At 50.0% G+C, this 19,454-nt stretch overlaps 1 protein-coding gene across 1 annotated transcript in view; it reads right to left on the bottom strand.

Moving 5' to 3' along the window:
- The window catches only part of ADCY3 (adenylate cyclase 3), an 81,100-nt gene that overhangs the window by 38,357 nt on the left and 23,289 nt on the right, over positions 1-19,454 (bottom strand). The window contains exon 3 of the mRNA XM_045549172.1: positions 6,921-7,070. Within this exon, the coding sequence (XP_045405128.1) occupies positions 6,921-7,070 (150 nt within the window). The remainder of the gene's footprint in view (positions 1-6,920; positions 7,071-19,454) is intronic.

Here is a 19,454-nt window from a genome sequence, read left to right on the forward strand (position 1 = left end):
ATTCTTATCAGATATTGTACTATGTATGCTAAGAAAGAAAAGAGATTCTTCCAAACTTCAGTTTACCTGGCTGTGACTTGAGCCAAATGAATAAAAAGCCAGGAAATGACCTTCTGCATGAGGCTTGTTCCCTGGGGCTGGGCTTTTCAAGTAGGAACCCTTGGGGGAGCTTCAGGGGTTCCAATGGCAAAGTATTTTCTAGATAAACAAGAAAAATTTAAGTGCCTAAGTGCACTCTCATTCACTGCTGGGAGGAGTATAAATTGTTTGAAACTCTATATGAGACAATTTGGCAGTATTTATCAACATTAAAAATGCACATGTCTGATTCCTCAAAAAGTTAAACACAGAACTACCACGTGACCCGGCAACTCCACTTCTGGGTATGTATCCCAAAGAATGGAAAGCAGAGACTCAGGTACTCGCACACCCATGTTCATAGCAGCAGAATTCACATATCCAAGAGGGGGAAACAACCCAAATGTCAAAATAAACAAAATGTGGTCTATACACACAATGGAATATTAGCCTTAAAAAGGAAGGCAATTCTGACACAGGCTACAACCCAGATGAACCTTGAAGACAGTATGCTCAATGAAACAAGCCAGTCAGAAAGGGATAAATATTGTATGGTTCCACTTACATGAAGTACCTGGTACAGGCAAATTCATAGAGACAGAAAGCAGAACTGTGGTTACCAGAGGCTAGGGAATGGGGAGTTAGTGTTTAACGGGCACAGAGTTTGTTTGGGATGATGAAAAAGTTCTGGAAATGAATAGTGGTGATGGTTGCACAACACTGTAAATGTACTTAATGCCACTGAATTGTAACTTAAAAATGGTTAAAATGGTAACTTTTATGCTATGTATATTTTACCACAATAAAATATATATATGAAATTTATAAATGCATATTTACATTTTGATCCAGCAACTCCACTTCTAGGTTTTCATTCTTTTTCAGATATACTTGCACATGTATACCATGTCCCTATAAGGATATTTATTACAGCAATGTTTATAGTAGCAAAAGACTGGAAGTAACCTAAATGTCTACCTAGGGGAACCTGGTAAAATAATGATACTTCTGTATAACAGAATACAACATAGTCATTAAAAAGGATGTGGCAACGAAGTATGGACTAAGAACGCTAAGATAGTAGGAGATCAAGTGCAAAAGAGTGAACAGGCTACCGTGTACATGTGTGTGCACGTGTGTGTGTGTGTGTGTGTGTGTGAGAGAGAGAGAGAGAGAGAGAGAGAGAGAGAGAGAGGAGTCTATATATACACATATGGAAATAAACAGAATACCTCTGAAAGGGTACACAAAAGAGATCATAGTGGTTGCCCAACAGACTGGGAACTGGATGGCTAGGGGAAATGGGTACAGGAGAACTTGCTTTTCCTCGTATACCCTTTTTCATACTTTTATAATTTTATACCATGTGTACTTTTAACTATTTAAAACATTCTTAAGTAATGTCCAATTTTTGCTTCTTACTATTACAGAGAAGCTTATATCAGACCAATCTTTCAGTCAAGAACAACTATAAAAGCTGGATAAGATACAAAATACCCTAGATCTTTAACGGCAATGGAAACAACCAAAGCAGCTAAGACTTGAAGGGATAAGATCTCAGGAGAAGGGAAGCGCATTTAAGTGAGCCCAATACACTCTGCCACTTTTCCCTTGAGACCAGGACAACAGGCTGAACAGAGAGCAATGGCTAGAGCTGGAGAAATAAGGACTAATGACAAGGATTCCAAGGCAGAGTAGAGGGGCTGAGACCCCAGAGAAAAGAGAACCATACAACAGTGAGTCTGACTTTGTACACTATTTCACCCTTTAGCATTTGCATGATGCAAGAGACCAAGAAGCCAAGCAGAAAGTGATAGCCAAGAGGCTAAAGATGGAGGATAGTTTCAGCAGTCCTACAGTGCTGCAGAGTTCAGGGTACCACAAGAGAAGGATCAGCCTTTAAGTTAAGACCCCTAAAGAGCTATTTCCTAAGAAGAGACACAGAATAGAAACAGACCAGTTCTTAGACTGAAACCCGGCCTTAAATCATCCCACCTCCACGTTGGACCAATGTGGTCTGCCCCTCCTCTAACCGTCTGCTGCAAGAAAAGTCAACCTTCTCTGGGGAGACACAGTATTAGTCAGAGCCACTAGTATTTTCCACCCACAATATCCCATCTTTAATTTAAAAATGCCAGGATGCCAGGAGACAGGACCAAACATCAACAGAAAAACGCATACCATTGGTATTCCAGATATTATGTAAGGAACTTCAAAATAAAGGTTTAATATGTTACCAGAGATAGATGACAAAGTTGAGTACTTAACCAGGGAACTGGAATCCAGTTTTAAAAATCAAATGGAAATTCTAAAGCTGAAAAAAAATACAATAATTGAAATCAGAGATTCAACAAATAAGCTCAACCATTGTTTTGACAAAGCAGAGGAAGAGAAGATGAGTAAACTGGAAGTTAGGTCAGTAAAGATATTCAGTCTGAAGCATAGAACGAAAAAAGAAAAAGGAAGATTCAGAAAAAAAAAAGATAGTTCTGGAACTTAGTAAAAAATGTCTAACAAAGATATTCAGAGTCCTAGAAGGAAAGGAGAGAATAGGGAAGGAACAATAAAAAGATACTGGATTAAAATTTCAGAACTGAAGGAAGACATCAACCCATCAATTCAAGAAGCTCTCTGAATACCAAGCAGGGTAACTACAAAGAAAAGTCCTACACACACCATTGTAAAACTGCTGAAAACTAAAAACAGAGAACATTCTAAAAGCAACCAGAGGGAAAAATATGCATTACTGTAACAGGAGCAACAGTATGTCTGACAACTGGTATTTCAGCAGGAATGATGGAAGCTGAAGGATAGTGGAATGACACTTTCAAAGGGTTGAAAGTAAAAAGAACTGGCAACCCTGAATTCCATAGCTGCAAAAAATTTTGCTATAGTTTGAATGTGTCCCTTCCAAAGTTCAGGTGTTGCCAATGTGATGGTATTAAGAGGTGGGGCCTTTAAGAGGTGATTAGGCCACAGGGCTGTTCCCTCCTTGATGGGATTAAAGCCCTTTTAAAAGAAGCTCCACACAGCATGGGGCTAACTTGCCCTTCTGCCACGTGTGGACACAGCAAGAAAGCCCTCAGCAGACCAAATGCCAGCACCCTGACCTTGGACTTCCCAGACTCCAGAGCTGTGAGAAGTAAGTTTCTGTTCTTTATAAATTACCCAGTCTGTGGTATTCTGTTACAGCAACACAAACAGACTAAGATGGTGTCTTTCAAAAATGAAAGTGAAATAAACACATTTCCAGGCAATTAGAAATGGAGAGAATTGGCTGCCAACAGATCTGCATAAAAAGTAACACGAACAGGATTTCTTAAAGACGACGACACACAGAAGTGAAGGAGGCCCAGCAAATACGACAGGGTAAAACTGGGTAACTACAAGCAGTGACTACTAATATCTAGGACAACTATTATACATAAGTGCTTGCGGGGCTTCAAACATACATGTTGAATTAAAATACAACAACCAGAAAGTGGGGGACAGGGGATCGTTAAATGAAATTAAACTATTGTGAAGACCTTGTGTGGTGACTAAAGAGGTAAGTAGTTTGGAATAGACGCAAATGTGACATAATTGACATTATTCCTTTTAAAAGATATTGACACATTTTACAGTATATATATTATTCTCAAGTACATCAAAATGACCACAGGCAAGGCCAAAAATCAAGTTCTGACAAATGTCAAAGGCTTAAAATGATAGAGAATATGGTCGCTAACCCCTCTAACCACAGAATTAAGCTAAAAATCAATTTTAAAAACCTGATTTTAAACAAATGCCCACATGTTTAGAAATTAATCAATGCATCTCTAAATAGCCCATGAATCAAAGACATTTCAGTGAAAATTAGAAAATATTTTAAATCAAATGACAGTGGAAATATGACATAACCAAACTTGCAGGATAAAGCTAAAGCAACATAATGAGCAAAAGCTACAGCATTAAACGCACGTTTTAGGAAAGAAAGGCTAAAAATGAATTATCTGAGTTCTATCCCAAGTAGGTAAAAAAGGACACAAATTAAACCCAAAGGAAGTAGAAAAGCGAATATGACAAAGTTAAAAGCATAAATTATGAACAAGAAGTGTATAAGAAAGCAATTAAGATAAAAGGTGGTTCACTGAAGAGGCTAAAACATTCATAAGCCTTAGCAAGACAGAGTGAGAAAAAAATAAAAAAAATAGAAGGCACCAATTATGTTTATCAGTAATGAAAAAAGGAACATCACTACAAATCTCACACACAATAAAACATAAAAAGAAAATATAAACATTATGCCAAAATTTGGAAAATTTAGATAAAATGGACAAGTTTCTGGTGGGAAAAAACTCTCTAAAACATACTAAAAGAACTATAAGATCTGAACCGCCTGTATCTATGATGGAAACAGAATTTTCCCTAAAGAACACTCCAGCCCCACAGGACTTCACTCGTGAATTCTAAACATTCAAGGAGCTCCCCAAGTCATCCTCAAACTCTTCCAGGGATTAGAAGCAGGGAACACTTCTCAAATTACTTAACGAGTCTGGCATAACCATGATACCAGAATCTGTCAAGGACACAGAAAGAAAGTAAAACGGCAGGCAGATGTCTCGCACGAACAGCCACAAAAGTCCTAAGGAAAATATGAGCAAACGGACACTCACAGGTGGCGGAATCCCACCCCTCCTGATGGTGACAGTGCCTTTGCAATACCAGCGGGATTCGCACAGATCCCTTTTATCTTTAAAACAGTCTCTCAAAGAAGGTTTTACATACAGGGAAGCGGAGGTCCAAAGAGAGCAGAAACTAGCTCAAAGACACACTCAGGACAGAGCCTGGCTAGACAGGTCCATTCCACCTGATGGTCATTTACAGGCCCCTGCTGTGTGCCCGGCCAGGCCTGAGGACGTACGTTACCCGCCACCCACCCCCATGCCTTCCACCTAACCCGGACCTCTCCCTCCCCAGGGCGAGTCTGCTCTGCTGGTGCAGCGTGGCCTGGGCAGGCTGCTCCATGGTGTCTGGGTTCTGGGGCACGCGGGGGTGGCCCTCTCTGCCAGCCCCTAGGCTCCCTGTGCCGACCCTGCCCGGAGGGGGCTCTGGCCTGTGCACTGCAGCCATTTCCAAGCTCCCAGGTTACAGAGCAGTCTGTGTTTCCCATCTGACACTCAAGAAACCCTGCAAGATAAACGTCAATAGCTCCATTCTGCAGATGAAGAAAGTGAGGCTCTAAGGGTTGGATAACTCACTTAAATTATCTACGCAGAGAGTAACAGCCCCTGGGTGAGACACAGGACTTCCTTACCATGCCAAGAGGGCCCCCAGCAAGCCCTGCTCAGTGTGACTTAAGATGTCCTGGATTACACAGTATGAGACAGACAAGATCAATGCAGACAGATATGCTGAAAACTGCACAATGCTATGTAAAAAACAACCCCCCAGCCTAGCGAGGTGGTGACCCATTTTTTTTTTTTAAGTGTAGAGATCCCAGAGGTTTGCCACCACAGCATGAGAGATCAGATGCGAACAAGAGAGACAGGATGGGGGATTCTTTAAACACATTCAGGCCCAGCAGCTCCTCAGTTACAACAGGGTGTGGGGCCAAGGTGAAGGAGTGGATATGATGGGCTGCCATGCCTGGACATTTGTCACAACAGAGGCCAGAGAAATGCCCCTTCTAACCCTGCTGTCTGAAAGAACCAAGTCTGAAGCCCAGCTCAGAGGCTTCTAGATCTCACTGGTAAACAGGAAGAGAAAAAACATCCCCAGGACAGAGGGACCCATCAGCTAAATGACCCAGTGTGTGCCTTGAAATAGCACTGTCTGCAGAATGTGGGGGAGGCCCAAAAACGGGGCCCCCTACAGGCCGAGGGTCCAGAGTGGCCCCAAAACTAAGGCCCTGTTCCCCTGACCTATGAAAACAGCCATCTCAGTGAATCCAGAGCACACAGAGCCTCCTGAACACAAAGTGACATCGTTCCCAGGGCGGAGAATCACAGTTTCAACCTATGCAATTTGTTTTTGAAGCAGAAATCAACCTATGGGTAACAGGAAATTGGTGGACATAAGTTCTGGAGACCTTAGAAAAGCATCTGAGATGAATCCAGACCAAACGCTACTTAAAAGACTGCGTCACCTGAGAACTGGGAGGACAGCTCTGTGTGGATTAGGTTGGAGTTAAGCCAGTAAACAAAGAGCAGGCACGGCCAGGCCCTTCCCCGGATGGAAAATGTAAACAGGGGGTCCCCGGGGACCGGGCTGGTGCTCCTTCTGCATCAGTGACTTAGAACGGGAAGTCGTGGGGACTCGCTCCCTGGGTGGAGGGCGTGAGGCTGACGGATGGGCCGAGGTGCTCTTGTGACGCACGCAGTAGGTGCACGGTGCAAATCTGCGGCTGCGGGGGCAAGAGCGGCATGATGTGAAGCCGTGTCTGTGGAGCCGTGTCTGTGGACCCTCTGCCCCGACCCCGAGGAGGTCACCTGAGAAAGGAGGGCAGGGAGTCACAGCTGGCTCCTCGGGCAACGCATGTCTTTAAAATGAAAACTTTTACATTACAGAAAAGAAAACCTGGTTATGGGGATGGGGGTCGGGAAGAGAGGTTTAGGTCAAGTAAAACGAGATTCAGGAGTGAGAAGCTCCCCCGAAGCCCAGAAGCAGCCCTGACGGGGAGGCAGCCAAAAGGCCACGATGGGAAGCAAACACCTGACCTGGCACATGAACTTCAAGCCCCACAGAGGCCCAGGTGCCTTATGCTGGTTTGTCTCCCTTCCAACAGGCCACAGTCCCGGAACCCGAGCTCCAGACCCAAGCCGCCCACCCCTCCCCGAGAGCCCCCAGAGGCCCAGGCTCACCTGCTGCTGGCTCTGCTCCTCCAGGTTCATCTTCACCTCCAGCGACTGGCGGGCCTCCAGGAAGGCCTTTCGGTGCTTGCGGTCGGCCATGTAGTAGGACATGATGCCCACGACGATGGCGCACAGGTAGAGGAAGATGTTGGCCAGGATCTGCACCCCAACATGGAGAGAAAAGGACAACGGTGAAGGCACGTCTTCAGGAAAGGGGACGGAGACGATGGGGTGGGTGGTGACCAAAATCAAATCTCAAGTCACCTGGTGGACCTTGATAGGGTATTAGGTCCTTGGAGCAGACCCTGCCCCATCTACCATGAATGGGTGAGGCCCACCCAAGGGCCTGGCTTGAGGCCTGAAAGGCTCAGGGGTCACCATTCCCAGGCCCGCAGCCACCCATTCATTCCTTCACCCGTTTATTCACCCAGCACTTCCCGAGCACTCGCCACTAGGTACTCTCAGGTGCTGTGCTGGTATCTGGGGAGGTGGGTGTACAAACCCCAGGCCCCACCAGCCAGGAATGTGTAATCCTAAAACCTGCAGACCACATGGGATGCCACAAGAGATCTGAAGAGGTCCTGAGTTGAATCAGTAGTCACAATGCTACCTTACACATGTGTCATAGGTTTATAATTTTCCGGGATTCATACACATCCTCTCAGCCAACCCCACCTGCCAGCAGGTGAGGGGAGATGAGAACCAATGCTCAGGTCTCAAGCTGCCAGGCAGGGTCATGGGACCTGGGGTGTCCCCCACTTCCTGCAAGCTCAGTGCACTGGCTCAGAGGGATTCCTGGGCATCCAGAGCCTGTTCCCTGTCCCTGGCACACTACAGACTCCCCCAGGTGTCCTGGTCCCCAGCCCACTCCCACAGGCTGCTGGGACTGCAGACCCAATGGCCTTCCCGGGAGGTAACCCTGGACAGGGATCCGAACACCCAAACCACGCCTGACGTCCGGGCGCTGGCTGCCGCGGGCTCCGCTCCTGGCTCTGACTGCCCCATCAAGGCTGGACCAGGCGCTAATTCCTTCCACTTCCCCAAGACCACTGGCCTCGTGAGCCTTCCCCAAGCAAGGCTGCTTCCTGCTCCGGCCTCTCCCCACCCCCCCAGCTCCACACCCTCCCACCACACTCCCAGCCCTGCTTGCCAGCGGCCCTGCCCAGAGGAGGACAGACGTGTGAGGCGTCGTTCCTCGGACACGGGTTTGGAGTCGGGAAGCGGAGCAGGAAGGGAAGCAGAAGGATTTCTTAATTTCTGGTCCTCGTGGGGGAAAAGGTTGGCCCAGTGGAATATAATGGGTTCTGGGGCAGGTGAAAACCCAGGGAAGACAATTTTAGATTTTTATACAAGATGGTTTACTAGACAAGGGAGTTAGTTCCAACATGAATTTTCTGGGTTCTCTTGGTTATGCCACATCCCCTCTGAACTGCTTTTCTGTTGCATCGGCGCCAAGCGATGCTCACCCTGGGGACCCGCCGCCACCACCCCCAGCAGAGTGTTCCCACAGCCTCTGCACGTGGTCCCCAGGGCACGGGCCGCTGCACAGTGAGCAGCTGGGAGGTCGGGTGTGTCTCGGTGCTGGTGGGCACGTCCCGGCTGCAGGCTCCCAGGCTCCTTTGATGGCCGGTCCGCATCTAACGACTTGTCCTCTTGGGCCCAGGCAGCCCCAGTCGCCTACACCACCTGTGGGACAAGCCCTCCGGGGCATCCCCGCCCTTCCTCTGGGGCAGGACGGCCCACCCGTCTGAGTGCAGTGACACTCAGGCCACTCAGTGAACACTGATGGTTAGCAAAGCTGTCAACTGGTGTTCAGTAGTCAAAGCAAGTCACACAGACCACGCTGGGTCTCAAGGCTGCCCTGGCCTGGGGTCCAGGAACCTGCCCAGAGGCCACCCTCCTGTGGGGGCTATGTGGCCTTGGAAACCTGCCCTTGCCCGTACTCACAACGCCAGAAACTGGGCGGGCTGGGCGACAGGTCAGGCTGGCACCCCACGCTTCCTCACCGAGCAACACAGCAGCCCCCAGGGCCGATGGCTCCTGGGCTCCTGGGGCTCTGGGTCCTGCAGGCCAAGGCGGAGGCCGTGTGGAGGTGGAGGCCAGCCGGGAACCGGGCACCGGGACCACCCCTGCTGGTGTTGCTGACTGTGAACTGACGGCCCCCCCAAGGCAGGCTGCCCTGGGGCCACAACCACCTGTCCCCTGGTCTCTGCACTCTGGGGTCTTCCTGCCACCCAATGACAGGCCCTGCCTGGCCTTCTCATGGGGACAGATGGGACAGGCTCTGTAACATGTACAGCGCTGAGCTTGTGTCAGGAGTTGCCGGCATTCCCCTCGGGTGTCCACCTAAGGAAATCAGACCGCTGTGCAGGCCGTCAGGGAACAACTGCCATTGGAAAGCTCCACGCCACGGCCACCAAAGATGCTAACCCAAGGAAAGTGATAAGGTGTCAGGTCTGGCTCAGGCCTGGTGACCTTCTATGCAGCACAGTATTTCTCTCACTGATCTGTACGTATTTCAAATAAAACCCACATTTTCACTCCATTTGTAGGCACATACAGAAGGGAAAACAAACGCAGGAGGCACCCTGGACTCCGACACTGCCCCTCGCTAGCTGGGGGGTCCTCCAGGCAAATAACGTCTCTGAGCTCTGGTGTCAGCCCCCAGGAGCTGAGGGTGCACTGACTCGCCCTGAGGCTCCCCCCACCCTGATGCTGTCTGGTACTTCGCTCACCCCACTTCCAAGGGCCAAGGCAGGGACTGGAGATGACCTGGCCCATGGAGGCCTGGGAAGGAGGCTGAAGGGAAGGGGAGGCTGGTTGGCCAGAGAGTCGTGAGATCTCCAGTCCCTGGGCATCCCCTGGTCAGAGAGGCCTCAGGCCCTTCCCGACCTGGCCTCGCAGGGCCCACGCTGCCAGGGAACTCCCTCCCGGCCTCCCAGTGAGCTCCTCTGTTCCTAGACAGTTCTCCCGGGAGCGCCAGGCCTTGGATTTCTCAGGGCTCCCCCAAGTCACTCAACTTGCCTCAACTGAAGAGGAGAGCCCTGGGGGTGCTGTTGCTCTGTTCCACCCCATGGTCCCTCTCTAACGAAGTCAAGGCTGCAAGACCTAGAAGGAGCTCAGCAGTCCCCAGCCTGGGGGCAGAGTGGTGGGAGGCTCAGCCGGGGGCCCCCAGGCCGACTCACAGCCTCCGAGGCCAGGGCACAAATCCAGCAGGGTGACGCTGCCAAGCCAAGGATACCCCAAGCCAAGAGACAGGAATCTGGTTTGGGGGAGGAAGACTCTGGAATGAGAAGCAAGAGCCGAGCTGGTGATGGGAGAGGCCTCCCATCACAGTCACCTGGGATGATGGTGGCACCGCAGGGCACCTGTGCAGGGAGTGGGTGGGCGCCGAGGGCAGAAGCAGTTTGCACGTGCTCCTGGGGAACACTGGGAGACCACTCTGCAGGCCTCAGTTTCCTTGCCTGCAACACCCCTCAACATCACAGCATCATGTTCTAGACACGGGCACGTGTCTTATCAGCCTCACCTCGTTTAACTTTACAGCCACCGCTAAGGTAGGTGATGTTATTCCAATTTTATAGGAAAAGGAATTCAGATCAAGCAAGGTGTCAAAACTAGAGGACAAGCTCTCTTCCCGGACTCACATCTTATTGTTCTATGGTTTAAAACTCCAGCCTAAAGCACTCCTTAGCTTGTTTACAGGTTTATAACCCTTCCTCATCCCAGAAAGGACAGTGGACATTTTTAAACTAAAATTTGGGTGTTCATGAAGATACCAGACCTGCAGCACTTATGCATGAGCGGCACAATTTTAATGCGAAATGAAGAACCTTTGCAGATTTGCCAGTTTTCATACACAGCGGTGGTCACCATCTCTGAGCTGTCAAAATTCAGAGAGTTCCTGTGTCTCACTTAGCAAAATGAATGTGCCCCTCAAAATATGTCTGTAAAAAGTGAGTTTCGCTCCTTCAGCAGTGAGCCGAGCACTGTGCTGGCACCAGGAGTGACAGTGACATGTTGCTGTCCTGCCCTCCCAGGGACGGGCAGGTGTGGCTTCAAGAATGACGTGATGACAAGGTAAGCAGGGCCGCTGTCACCCCTGTAAATCACATCGATCAGGACTGCCTCTCATTAGAGTTTAAGAACTGGAGACCAAGGAAAAAATTCGGCCTCTGGGGAAAACTTGAGCCCTAGTGGGAATCTGAACTGGCTCTCACATGCGTTTCTACGACACATGCGTTTCTCCCAACCCGGCCCTGAGCTCCGCTGGGCTGGGAATAATTTTCCAGTGCTCCCACCCCAGGGTGAGGAGGAAGTGGGGGACAGACCTTCCTTTTCAGAACTCGTCTCTTCTCCCTCCAGGGCTGCCTTCCCTGCTCCCGCCACTGTGCAACTCCCCACATACCTGACCCACCTGGCCAGCTCCTTGTCCACGCCGAGAGCCCTACACAGGCCTCCCGTCCACTCTGACACCTTCACCACTGCCCCAAAGGCCGCCCCTGCCCCTCCCCACGCCCTCTGCACGTGCTCCTGCTACGATCTGCAGACAGACCCATCTCCTCCACCAGACGAGGTGCCTGGGAAGGCAGGCTCTGCTGTCCTCCTCACGCCTGTGTCCTGCCCATCCGGGCCCCCGCCAGCACCTGGTGCTCAGGAAACCACGGGTTGTTGGGCTGGACTGAGCTGGGGGCATGACACCATGCTCACAGACTCGCCGCTCACCCCCGACCCCTTCAGCCTCTGGCCGGCAGGGGAGCAGGCAGAAGCCACCAGCGAACACAGCATCCCGGCCCCAGGTGCTCCCGGGACCCGGCTTCGCTGCCTCTGGCCTTCTAACAAGCACCCAACCTTCCCCAGTCCAGCCCAGCCCTAAGTACAAAGAGGACTGGGGTTCAGTCACTCCCCGGAGGACAGCAGACGGGGGACAGTTTGGGAACTACCCCGAGTGAGGCAGAGCACACAAAGAGGTATAAAGCCAGGCCTGCAAGGTCAGGGGGTCACATCCCATCAGGTGACGTTGAAGATGGCTTCACGAAGACACGGGCATTAAGGAAAGATGGAGTGGAACAGCATCCTCTGAAACGCAAAGATCAGCTCGGAGCCACACTCAGCGAACAGCACGCAGGAGGACGCTCCTGCTCTGGAACCACGGGCTCCTGCTGCAAGTGCTCTGCACACACCCTTCTGGCCATGAGAACAGACCGGAGGCAGCTCCCTGGTCGGGGCAAAAGAGCTGGTGCCCAAACCCTCGCTCCTTGGTATGATCCTGGGACCAGCTTGCCACACTGCCCAATCCCGGGTCCCATGGCAGACTGCAGTCCCAAGGTGACCCCCTGAAACCCATAAGGCTCAGAAGCCTGCTCTGGGCACCATCTAAATCACCTTTTCTCACCCAGTGGTCCCTTTTAGACAACCAGGCTCTATGGTGACAGCAGTAAGCAACAGGGCAGCCACTGGGGTCTCTTTATTTGTAGATCTTTTTTTTTTTTTTTTTTGCGACAGGGTCTTGCTCTGCCACCAAGGATGGAATGCAGTGGCGTGATCAAAGCTGACTGCAACCTTGAATCCTGGGCTCAAGCGATCCTCCTGCCTCAGCCTTCTGTGTAGCTGGGACTACAAGTGTGCTGGCACCACCACACCTGGTGAATTTTTTTTATTTTTGCAGAGACAGGGTCCCGCTACGCTGCCCAGGCTGGTCTCCAACTCCTGGCCTCATGTGATCCTCCAGCCTCAGCTTCCCCAAGCGCTGGGATTACAGGCATGAGCCACTGAGCCCAACCTATTTGTAGATATTTTTAAAAAGTTTTATTACTCCTAAAATGATTTTCTGGAGATAACTTATTTCAAAAGAATTGTTCCTTTTTAAAAAACACATTTTAAAAGTAATATGAAATAAATAAAAATTTTATTTTTAAAAATAAAATGAATCTCCCAAGTGGGTAAACATTCAGACTAAGGCTTCCTCTAACCCATGAGCTCAGAAGGCAACTGTGTGAAAATTCCTTTACAAGATCCTTCCTTTTGGAATTTTGTGCATCACAAGATCCTGCATGCTTTTTAACAGTCCACAGGGACATGGGGCCGCACTAAACAGGGCTTTAGAGTGGAAGTCACCCCACTGCAGGCGGTTTGGTGGCTCTCTTGTCTATAAATTCTCTAAACCAATCTCTCCTTATAAGCTTATTCGAGCCTGAAGATTCCAGAACACTCCAGAACTGGAGAGAAGCCAAGGGAGAGAGAGCACTGCTCAGGGTCTGGTGTCTGGGTCACCTGCAGGGACCTTATGACCCTCTGCTGCTGGGAGACAAGCCACACTGGAGCCTCTCTTCATTAAAACTTACTCAGATGCTTTGGAAAAAAGTCTCCAGGGAGCCACGGGCAGGAAGGAGCAGGGGAGAAGGCCCCTCAGAGGCAACCAGCCTTCCCCAACCCACGCAGCTCACTGCAGACCCCTGGGGAGGCCGCTGCTGGCTCCCTCTCCTCCCAGCGGCCTCCCCCCCACACAGCCTCCCTCGCATCGTCCGGCTGTAAGGCCCAGCACAGGATTTTCTGCACCTACTTCTCTGGTCCTTTCCTGGCTTACTTCTGTGTCTGCCTCCTTGACTGGAAAGCAAGCCCCACGCAGCCAGGGCTGGCAGATGGACGGGTGGGAGGAAGAGGTCAGGCCTGGCGGTCACACAGGCCGTGCGGCCTGGGGTGAGTGCCCTCACCTCTCTGAGACCCCTCCCCCTCAGTTACCCCAAGACTGTTCCAGTAAGATTACGAGAGACCACGTGCAACACCTCACACAGGGCCTAGCACAAGATACGTTCGTAATGACTCTTTCTTTTCTTCCAGAGGAGAGAAGGCCAATCTGTACCCAATAGTAACACTTAACGTTTTACAAGAGCCTTCACATTCATCGTCCGATTTGTTTCTCACAACAAGAGGGAGGCAGGCAGAGTTTTCTTACTCTCATTTTGCACAAGAAGAGACTTGAAGCCAGAGGAATGAGGGTATGAACCCACGATCTCCTAGCTGTGCTGACCCTGGAGCCCAGATCTCCTCCCCTGAGCTCAGGGTCCCCCTTCCCTGCACTGCTGTCTCCACAGCTGGACTGTGACGGGGTCTGCCGAGGCGAGCCTGAGGCCAGGGCACAGGGGCTCCCTGGGAACTCAGGACCTGTGAGGACCTGGGGCATCCAGGCAGGTACAGGGAGGAGGCACAGGATCTGCAGACAGTGGGGGACTCTTCCGTGCTGCCTCGGCAAACTCTAAGCATTGCTGTGCCAAGAGATGTTCTGGAGTCTCCAGTAAATTCAACCTCACTCAACACAACATAAGACTCACACCTGGGGCACCGTGGACATGCCCTTCCAAGCGGGGTATTGGTCAAGTTTCTACCATGTACCTCAAAACAAAGGGGCCCCCAGAAGCTTTCTGCTTATCTGATGTGTTGTGCATGCCTCTGCCAAAGGACACTTAATGTCTACCCCTTTCCAAAACAAAGATGACTTCCAGGATAGGCATCCAGCCAATTTGATGTGGTACACAAGGTCCCTCACGACATGCTGGTCACTAGAACAGCTTCTCAGGTTGTACACTGCACAACCCCAGGTGCACCACCCCCTGGATCTGACATGATGGCTCCCCCAGGGCCTGCCCCTCGGGCTTCTGTCTTATATCTGGCTGCTCTCTGCCAGGCTTCCCTCCCTCCAGCCACAACACACCTCCCTCCAGTTTTCTAGAAGATGTGCTCTAGGCTCCAACTGAAACCACCTGCCCCTCTTACCTGTGGAGGTCCATGTTGTGATAAGCCTGTGACCTTACCCTTGTCAAGCACTTAGCACGATACCCGGTTTTTAGTCCCCCAGGAGATGACAGTTCTTGGTACTATTATGTCAAGAGCCAGCCCCAACATGCCCCCCTGATTTCCCAAATGGAACCCTTCATTCACTCATCCATTCATTCATCCATCCAGAGATTTAGTGAAGACCAGCTCTGTGCCAGGCAGGTGCTCAGTACTTAGCAGTGAACAAGGCAGAAAAAGTCCCTGCTCTCATGGAGCTGATGTTCTAGTAACAGTAGACAAACAATCCAACCATAAGAGCATCAGAGCTCAGAAGAGAACAAAAATGGTAGAAAGTGACTGGGTCGCTGCTTTAGATTGGTTAGGAGCAAGACTGCTGGCCCCAGTTCTCCACTCCTCACTAGAAGCGTCACAGCCCCAGCCTGCCACAGCCTCACGGGGTATAAAGCATTCCTCCCCTCTGCTGACTTTGACCATGTGATCTGCTTTGGCCAAAGTCAGCACACATGACAAGAGCTTTGACATTTGCTTTGGATGTTAGCGCATATGACAGGAGCAGGATTTTGAAATGCACTTGCCAGGTTGGCTTTTCTTCTTGTGCTTCTACCACCACCAAAAGAACATGCACCAAGAAGCCCACAGGTAGGGCAGAACGAGAAACTGAGGCAGCAGAACTGAACCGAAGATGCAGCCTGGAGCCGAACCCTGCTGAGCCCAGCCCAGATCAGCCACATGCCAGCTGACCCACAGACGTGCCAGTGAGGAATGTGTGGTGTGAGCTGCTGAGTTCTGAGATGTTTGTTATGCAGCACTAGGTGAAACACTGACTAATACAGATGTTAGGACACATCCCCTGGACGCAGTATCATTTAAACTGAAATACGAATAACAAAAAAGACCCAGCCATAGGAAAGAACAGAAGGAGGAGCATTCTCGGGGGAGAAGTTGCTAGCACAAAGGCCCTAGACATAGGCCTCTTTTCCACAAGACCCCCACAGCACAAGGCACATCCTTCCCCCCATGCAGCTGCTGATGCATCTGTATGTATCTCCCCCTACTGGACGCAGTAAGTACCCAGGGTCACGGTGTGTCTCTTACTCACATCTGTAGCCCCAGGGCCTTGCATGCACAGCCATGGCACACAGCAAAGTCAGCTACATGAGTAGCTACAGTGGTAGAAAAAAAGCCACAAGAACAGTTCACTGCAGTATCCCCCTGGATAAGAGAGCCAAAAGGAAGCTAAAGAATAGAGTGGTGGTTCTCAACTGGGGATTATCTGTCCACCACCAGGACGTGTTTGACTGTCATGACTAAGTGGAGGGGGTGCTACTGGCATCTAGCGGGTAGAGGTTGGGATGCTGCTAAACATCCTGCAACGCGCCGGGCAGCCCCCATGACAGAGAATTATCTGGCCCAAAATGTTAATAGAGCTGAGGTCAAGAAACCCTGGCCTAGAATATGCCTCCTTTCTTTTTGATTCTGAGTGTTCACAACAAACTTTTTCTTAAGCTTTTCCACTGAAGAATTATGAACTCTGAAGCAAGGATGTGAACAAGTAGATTTGTTTTTATATCAATCCCAGAGCTTGGAGGCTAAGAAGAGAATGCTGTGGACACTTGCTGAGCATAAAGACACAGCTGCTGGATCAATGCACCCACCGAGAAGGCCCAGATCTCAGGGCTGTGGGCAATCAAGGCCAGAGAAGGCCATCTGGTCCATCTCCCTGTTCCCACGAAGGGATGAACAGCCCATATTTAGCACGTTATATACTAGCCCAGGGGTTTGCACTTGAATTTTATGGACTGGGTTTTGGGGGAGTCAGTGAACTCCTAAACTAGAGGGAAAATCACATTTTTCCCCTTTTCTGGGGAGCTAGTCCATTGCTTTCCCAAGATTCTCAGAATGATCTGTTCCCCCAGATGACTGAGCGCCACAAACCTGCTCGACTTGTTGCTTTGGTCACGGCATTTTGTGTCTTCTCCTATCATATGACCTGGATCTCTTATTATTTAGTCTCTTATTATTCAGTCACCTGGTCTCTTTCTCCAGGCCAAATAATTCCAATTCTACTTAAAAGAGTCTATTTTAAAGCCCTTTCATCAATTTGGCTTCAGGCCTTTTTTAAAAAATGGTCAATTCAACTCTATTGAGCTCTCCAGCGGGGCACACCCCGTGCTGGGTCCTGGAGATTGGAAAATGACCTGGAGCAGCTCAAATCTACCCAGGGTGAAGAGGATACTATAAACAGAAGAGGCACAGACTGGTTCCCAGGGAGAGGAAGACGCGTCAGCAAAGGCCTCCCAGAGGGGAGGAAGGCTTGAGGGGGGCACATTCAGTTGTGATTTTCACACATCCTGAAAACATGGAGCTTTTACATACGTATTTTAATATACGGATTCTGGATGAGAAAGGGATTTAAACCAATTTCTAACTGACGACCAAATGAAGGAAGACAAAACAATAACAAATCGCATATTTATCGGAGTAGTCAGAACGACACCAGGGTTCCATGCTTCCCGCTCGTGTTTTCTTATCTCTGAGCAATACCAGCTGCATAATCACATAGATCCCCCAACTTTCTGGAAATGACTTTGAATAAACCTGAAAACAACTGTACCAGCCCAGAGGAAGAAGAACATGTAATACGGAGACAGAAGAAGACAGTTAGGATTCCAGAAATGTCATCATACAAACTTAAAATGTGAAAACTTGAAGAAGCTGATTACACAAAACACCAAGGCCTTATCTTGCGTTTGTGCCCTCGGAACGGAGCAAACTCTTTTTGGGATTCTAGGACTCGCTACTTTTCAACTCGGAAAATGACTCAGTATTTTGAGAGTAAAACTTTTTGCATGTTTTCAGTGGCAGAAACCACATCATCTCTCCCACATCACAGCTTCCCCCTTGGGGGTTTGATTCCCCTTTCTCCTCCCCTTTAGTGCTCCTTAGAGGTCGCTCTGCAATTCCGTCTTCCCTACAGCCTTCCTAGGGACATCCGGGATTTTTCCCCAGTCACTGGTTCTGACTCAACCCTTCCACACCGTTGCTCCCTAGTTGCTGTTTTTCTAGCCCAGCGATTCCGAGCCAATGGCAGGGGGAACTGGATAGAGAGGGAGAATCCTGGGCCCCACCCCGCAGAACCCCAGGTACCTGCATCTTTGCCCTCCTCCAAGGGGTTCTTTCCTATGTACTCTCTGTACAAGGGGGACCAATAAATATTCAAACAAAGCAAGACCCACCCTCCAACCTTCCTGGTTCTTTAAGCCAAACTCCTGTGCCGTTGCTTTAGGTCATCTCCCTGTGCCTGTCACCTGTTTCCTTCTGTCATTTATTTCCTTTCATTTTCTAGTAATCTCCTGACCCCTGGTTGACCCTCACCCCCAGTCACAGAACCTCCTTATCACCCTTTTCCTTTCTGACCAGTACCTCTTCTGCACACTCACAGCTGTACCCCCTGTGATGTTTTCCATCTGTTAACACTGTTTCACGTCTCCCGCCTTTAATTCAGTTCCTTGGTTTTCAATTCAGATTTTAAGTCATCCTCAAAGTTTCTCCTTGTCCTGAGAGACTCTGGTCTGGAAGGACCTTGCCAGGCTAGGGACCAGTCCTCTCAATGCACTTAGTAACATGACAAATAGAGATTTCCAAATTCCAGGATTCAAACACAAAGCCCTGGCAACCTATCGCCTCTCTGGACTCAGCACGCCTGGCTGTGCCCTCCCACACTCCCGTAGCCCTGGCTGTACCTCACAGCCACCTGGGGAGCTATGCCGGCAGCACCAGAACAGTGAGACCAGAGGCCCAGACATTGGCATTGCTAAAAAGCTCCCAAGAGACTCGAGGGTGTGGCCAGGGGTGAGAAACACGAACATCAGTGTGAACACCCAAGCTGGCCACAGTGTCCCTTAACCAGCCCCCATCTGCAGGTCCCATTTCTGCCGGCCAAGGGATGGCCACAGCTCTCCAGCGCTGCGCCTCAGATGAGAACACAGCACCCAACCCCGCGCAGGTCCTCAGCAAACCTTGGCTGAACACCTGAACCAACGCCGGCCTGCTCTCCCATCTCACTGGGGTGCCTTTCTGTACCTCCAGGGCGTCATTTATCCCAGCTGGTCCTTCCAGGTAAATGCCTCTGGGTCTCCTTCCTCCTGCCTCCACCACCTGGCCCAGGCCCTCACCTCCCATGGGGCTGGGAACCGACTCATCTGCCTGGTCCCTCTCTGGTCCTGCCAATCTACCCCTGGCACACATCAATCTTCCAAAATTATATTTTTGCCAGTGCTACCTCCCACTCCAAACACCTCAACAGCTGCCAATTGTCCAAAAGTTCAAACTCTTCATTCTGGCATTCAGGGTCCTACAGACTCTGGGCTTTATTATGAACTTTATTCTAAATACCTCCCACAATTCTATCACGTAAACCGTCTGATTCAGCTAATGTCCGCGACACAGCACCAGCAGCCTCCTGACCTCAGTACACGCTGCAGCCTGTATCTTGAGAGCTCTCAAACTCCTCCACAAAAGTGCCTGGGGAGGAAGCCTCTCATTTTACTTGCTAATGCACGTGGATCGTGCAATCTGTTCAACAAAATCCATGTTTGTCCTACTATTTTTAAATGTTTGCCTTCGAGTAAAACAGATGTATCTGTCCACTACAGTGTAAGCTCCCCTAGGGCAGGGACAAAATCTGTCCCAATTGCCACTGTGTTCCCAGTACATGGCAAACACCTGGCACGCGGTCGGGTGAAGGAA

This window comes from Lemur catta, chromosome 4 (assembly GCF_020740605.2).
Source record: "Lemur catta isolate mLemCat1 chromosome 4, mLemCat1.pri, whole genome shotgun sequence".
NCBI lineage: Eukaryota > Metazoa > Chordata > Mammalia > Primates > Lemuridae > Lemur > Lemur catta.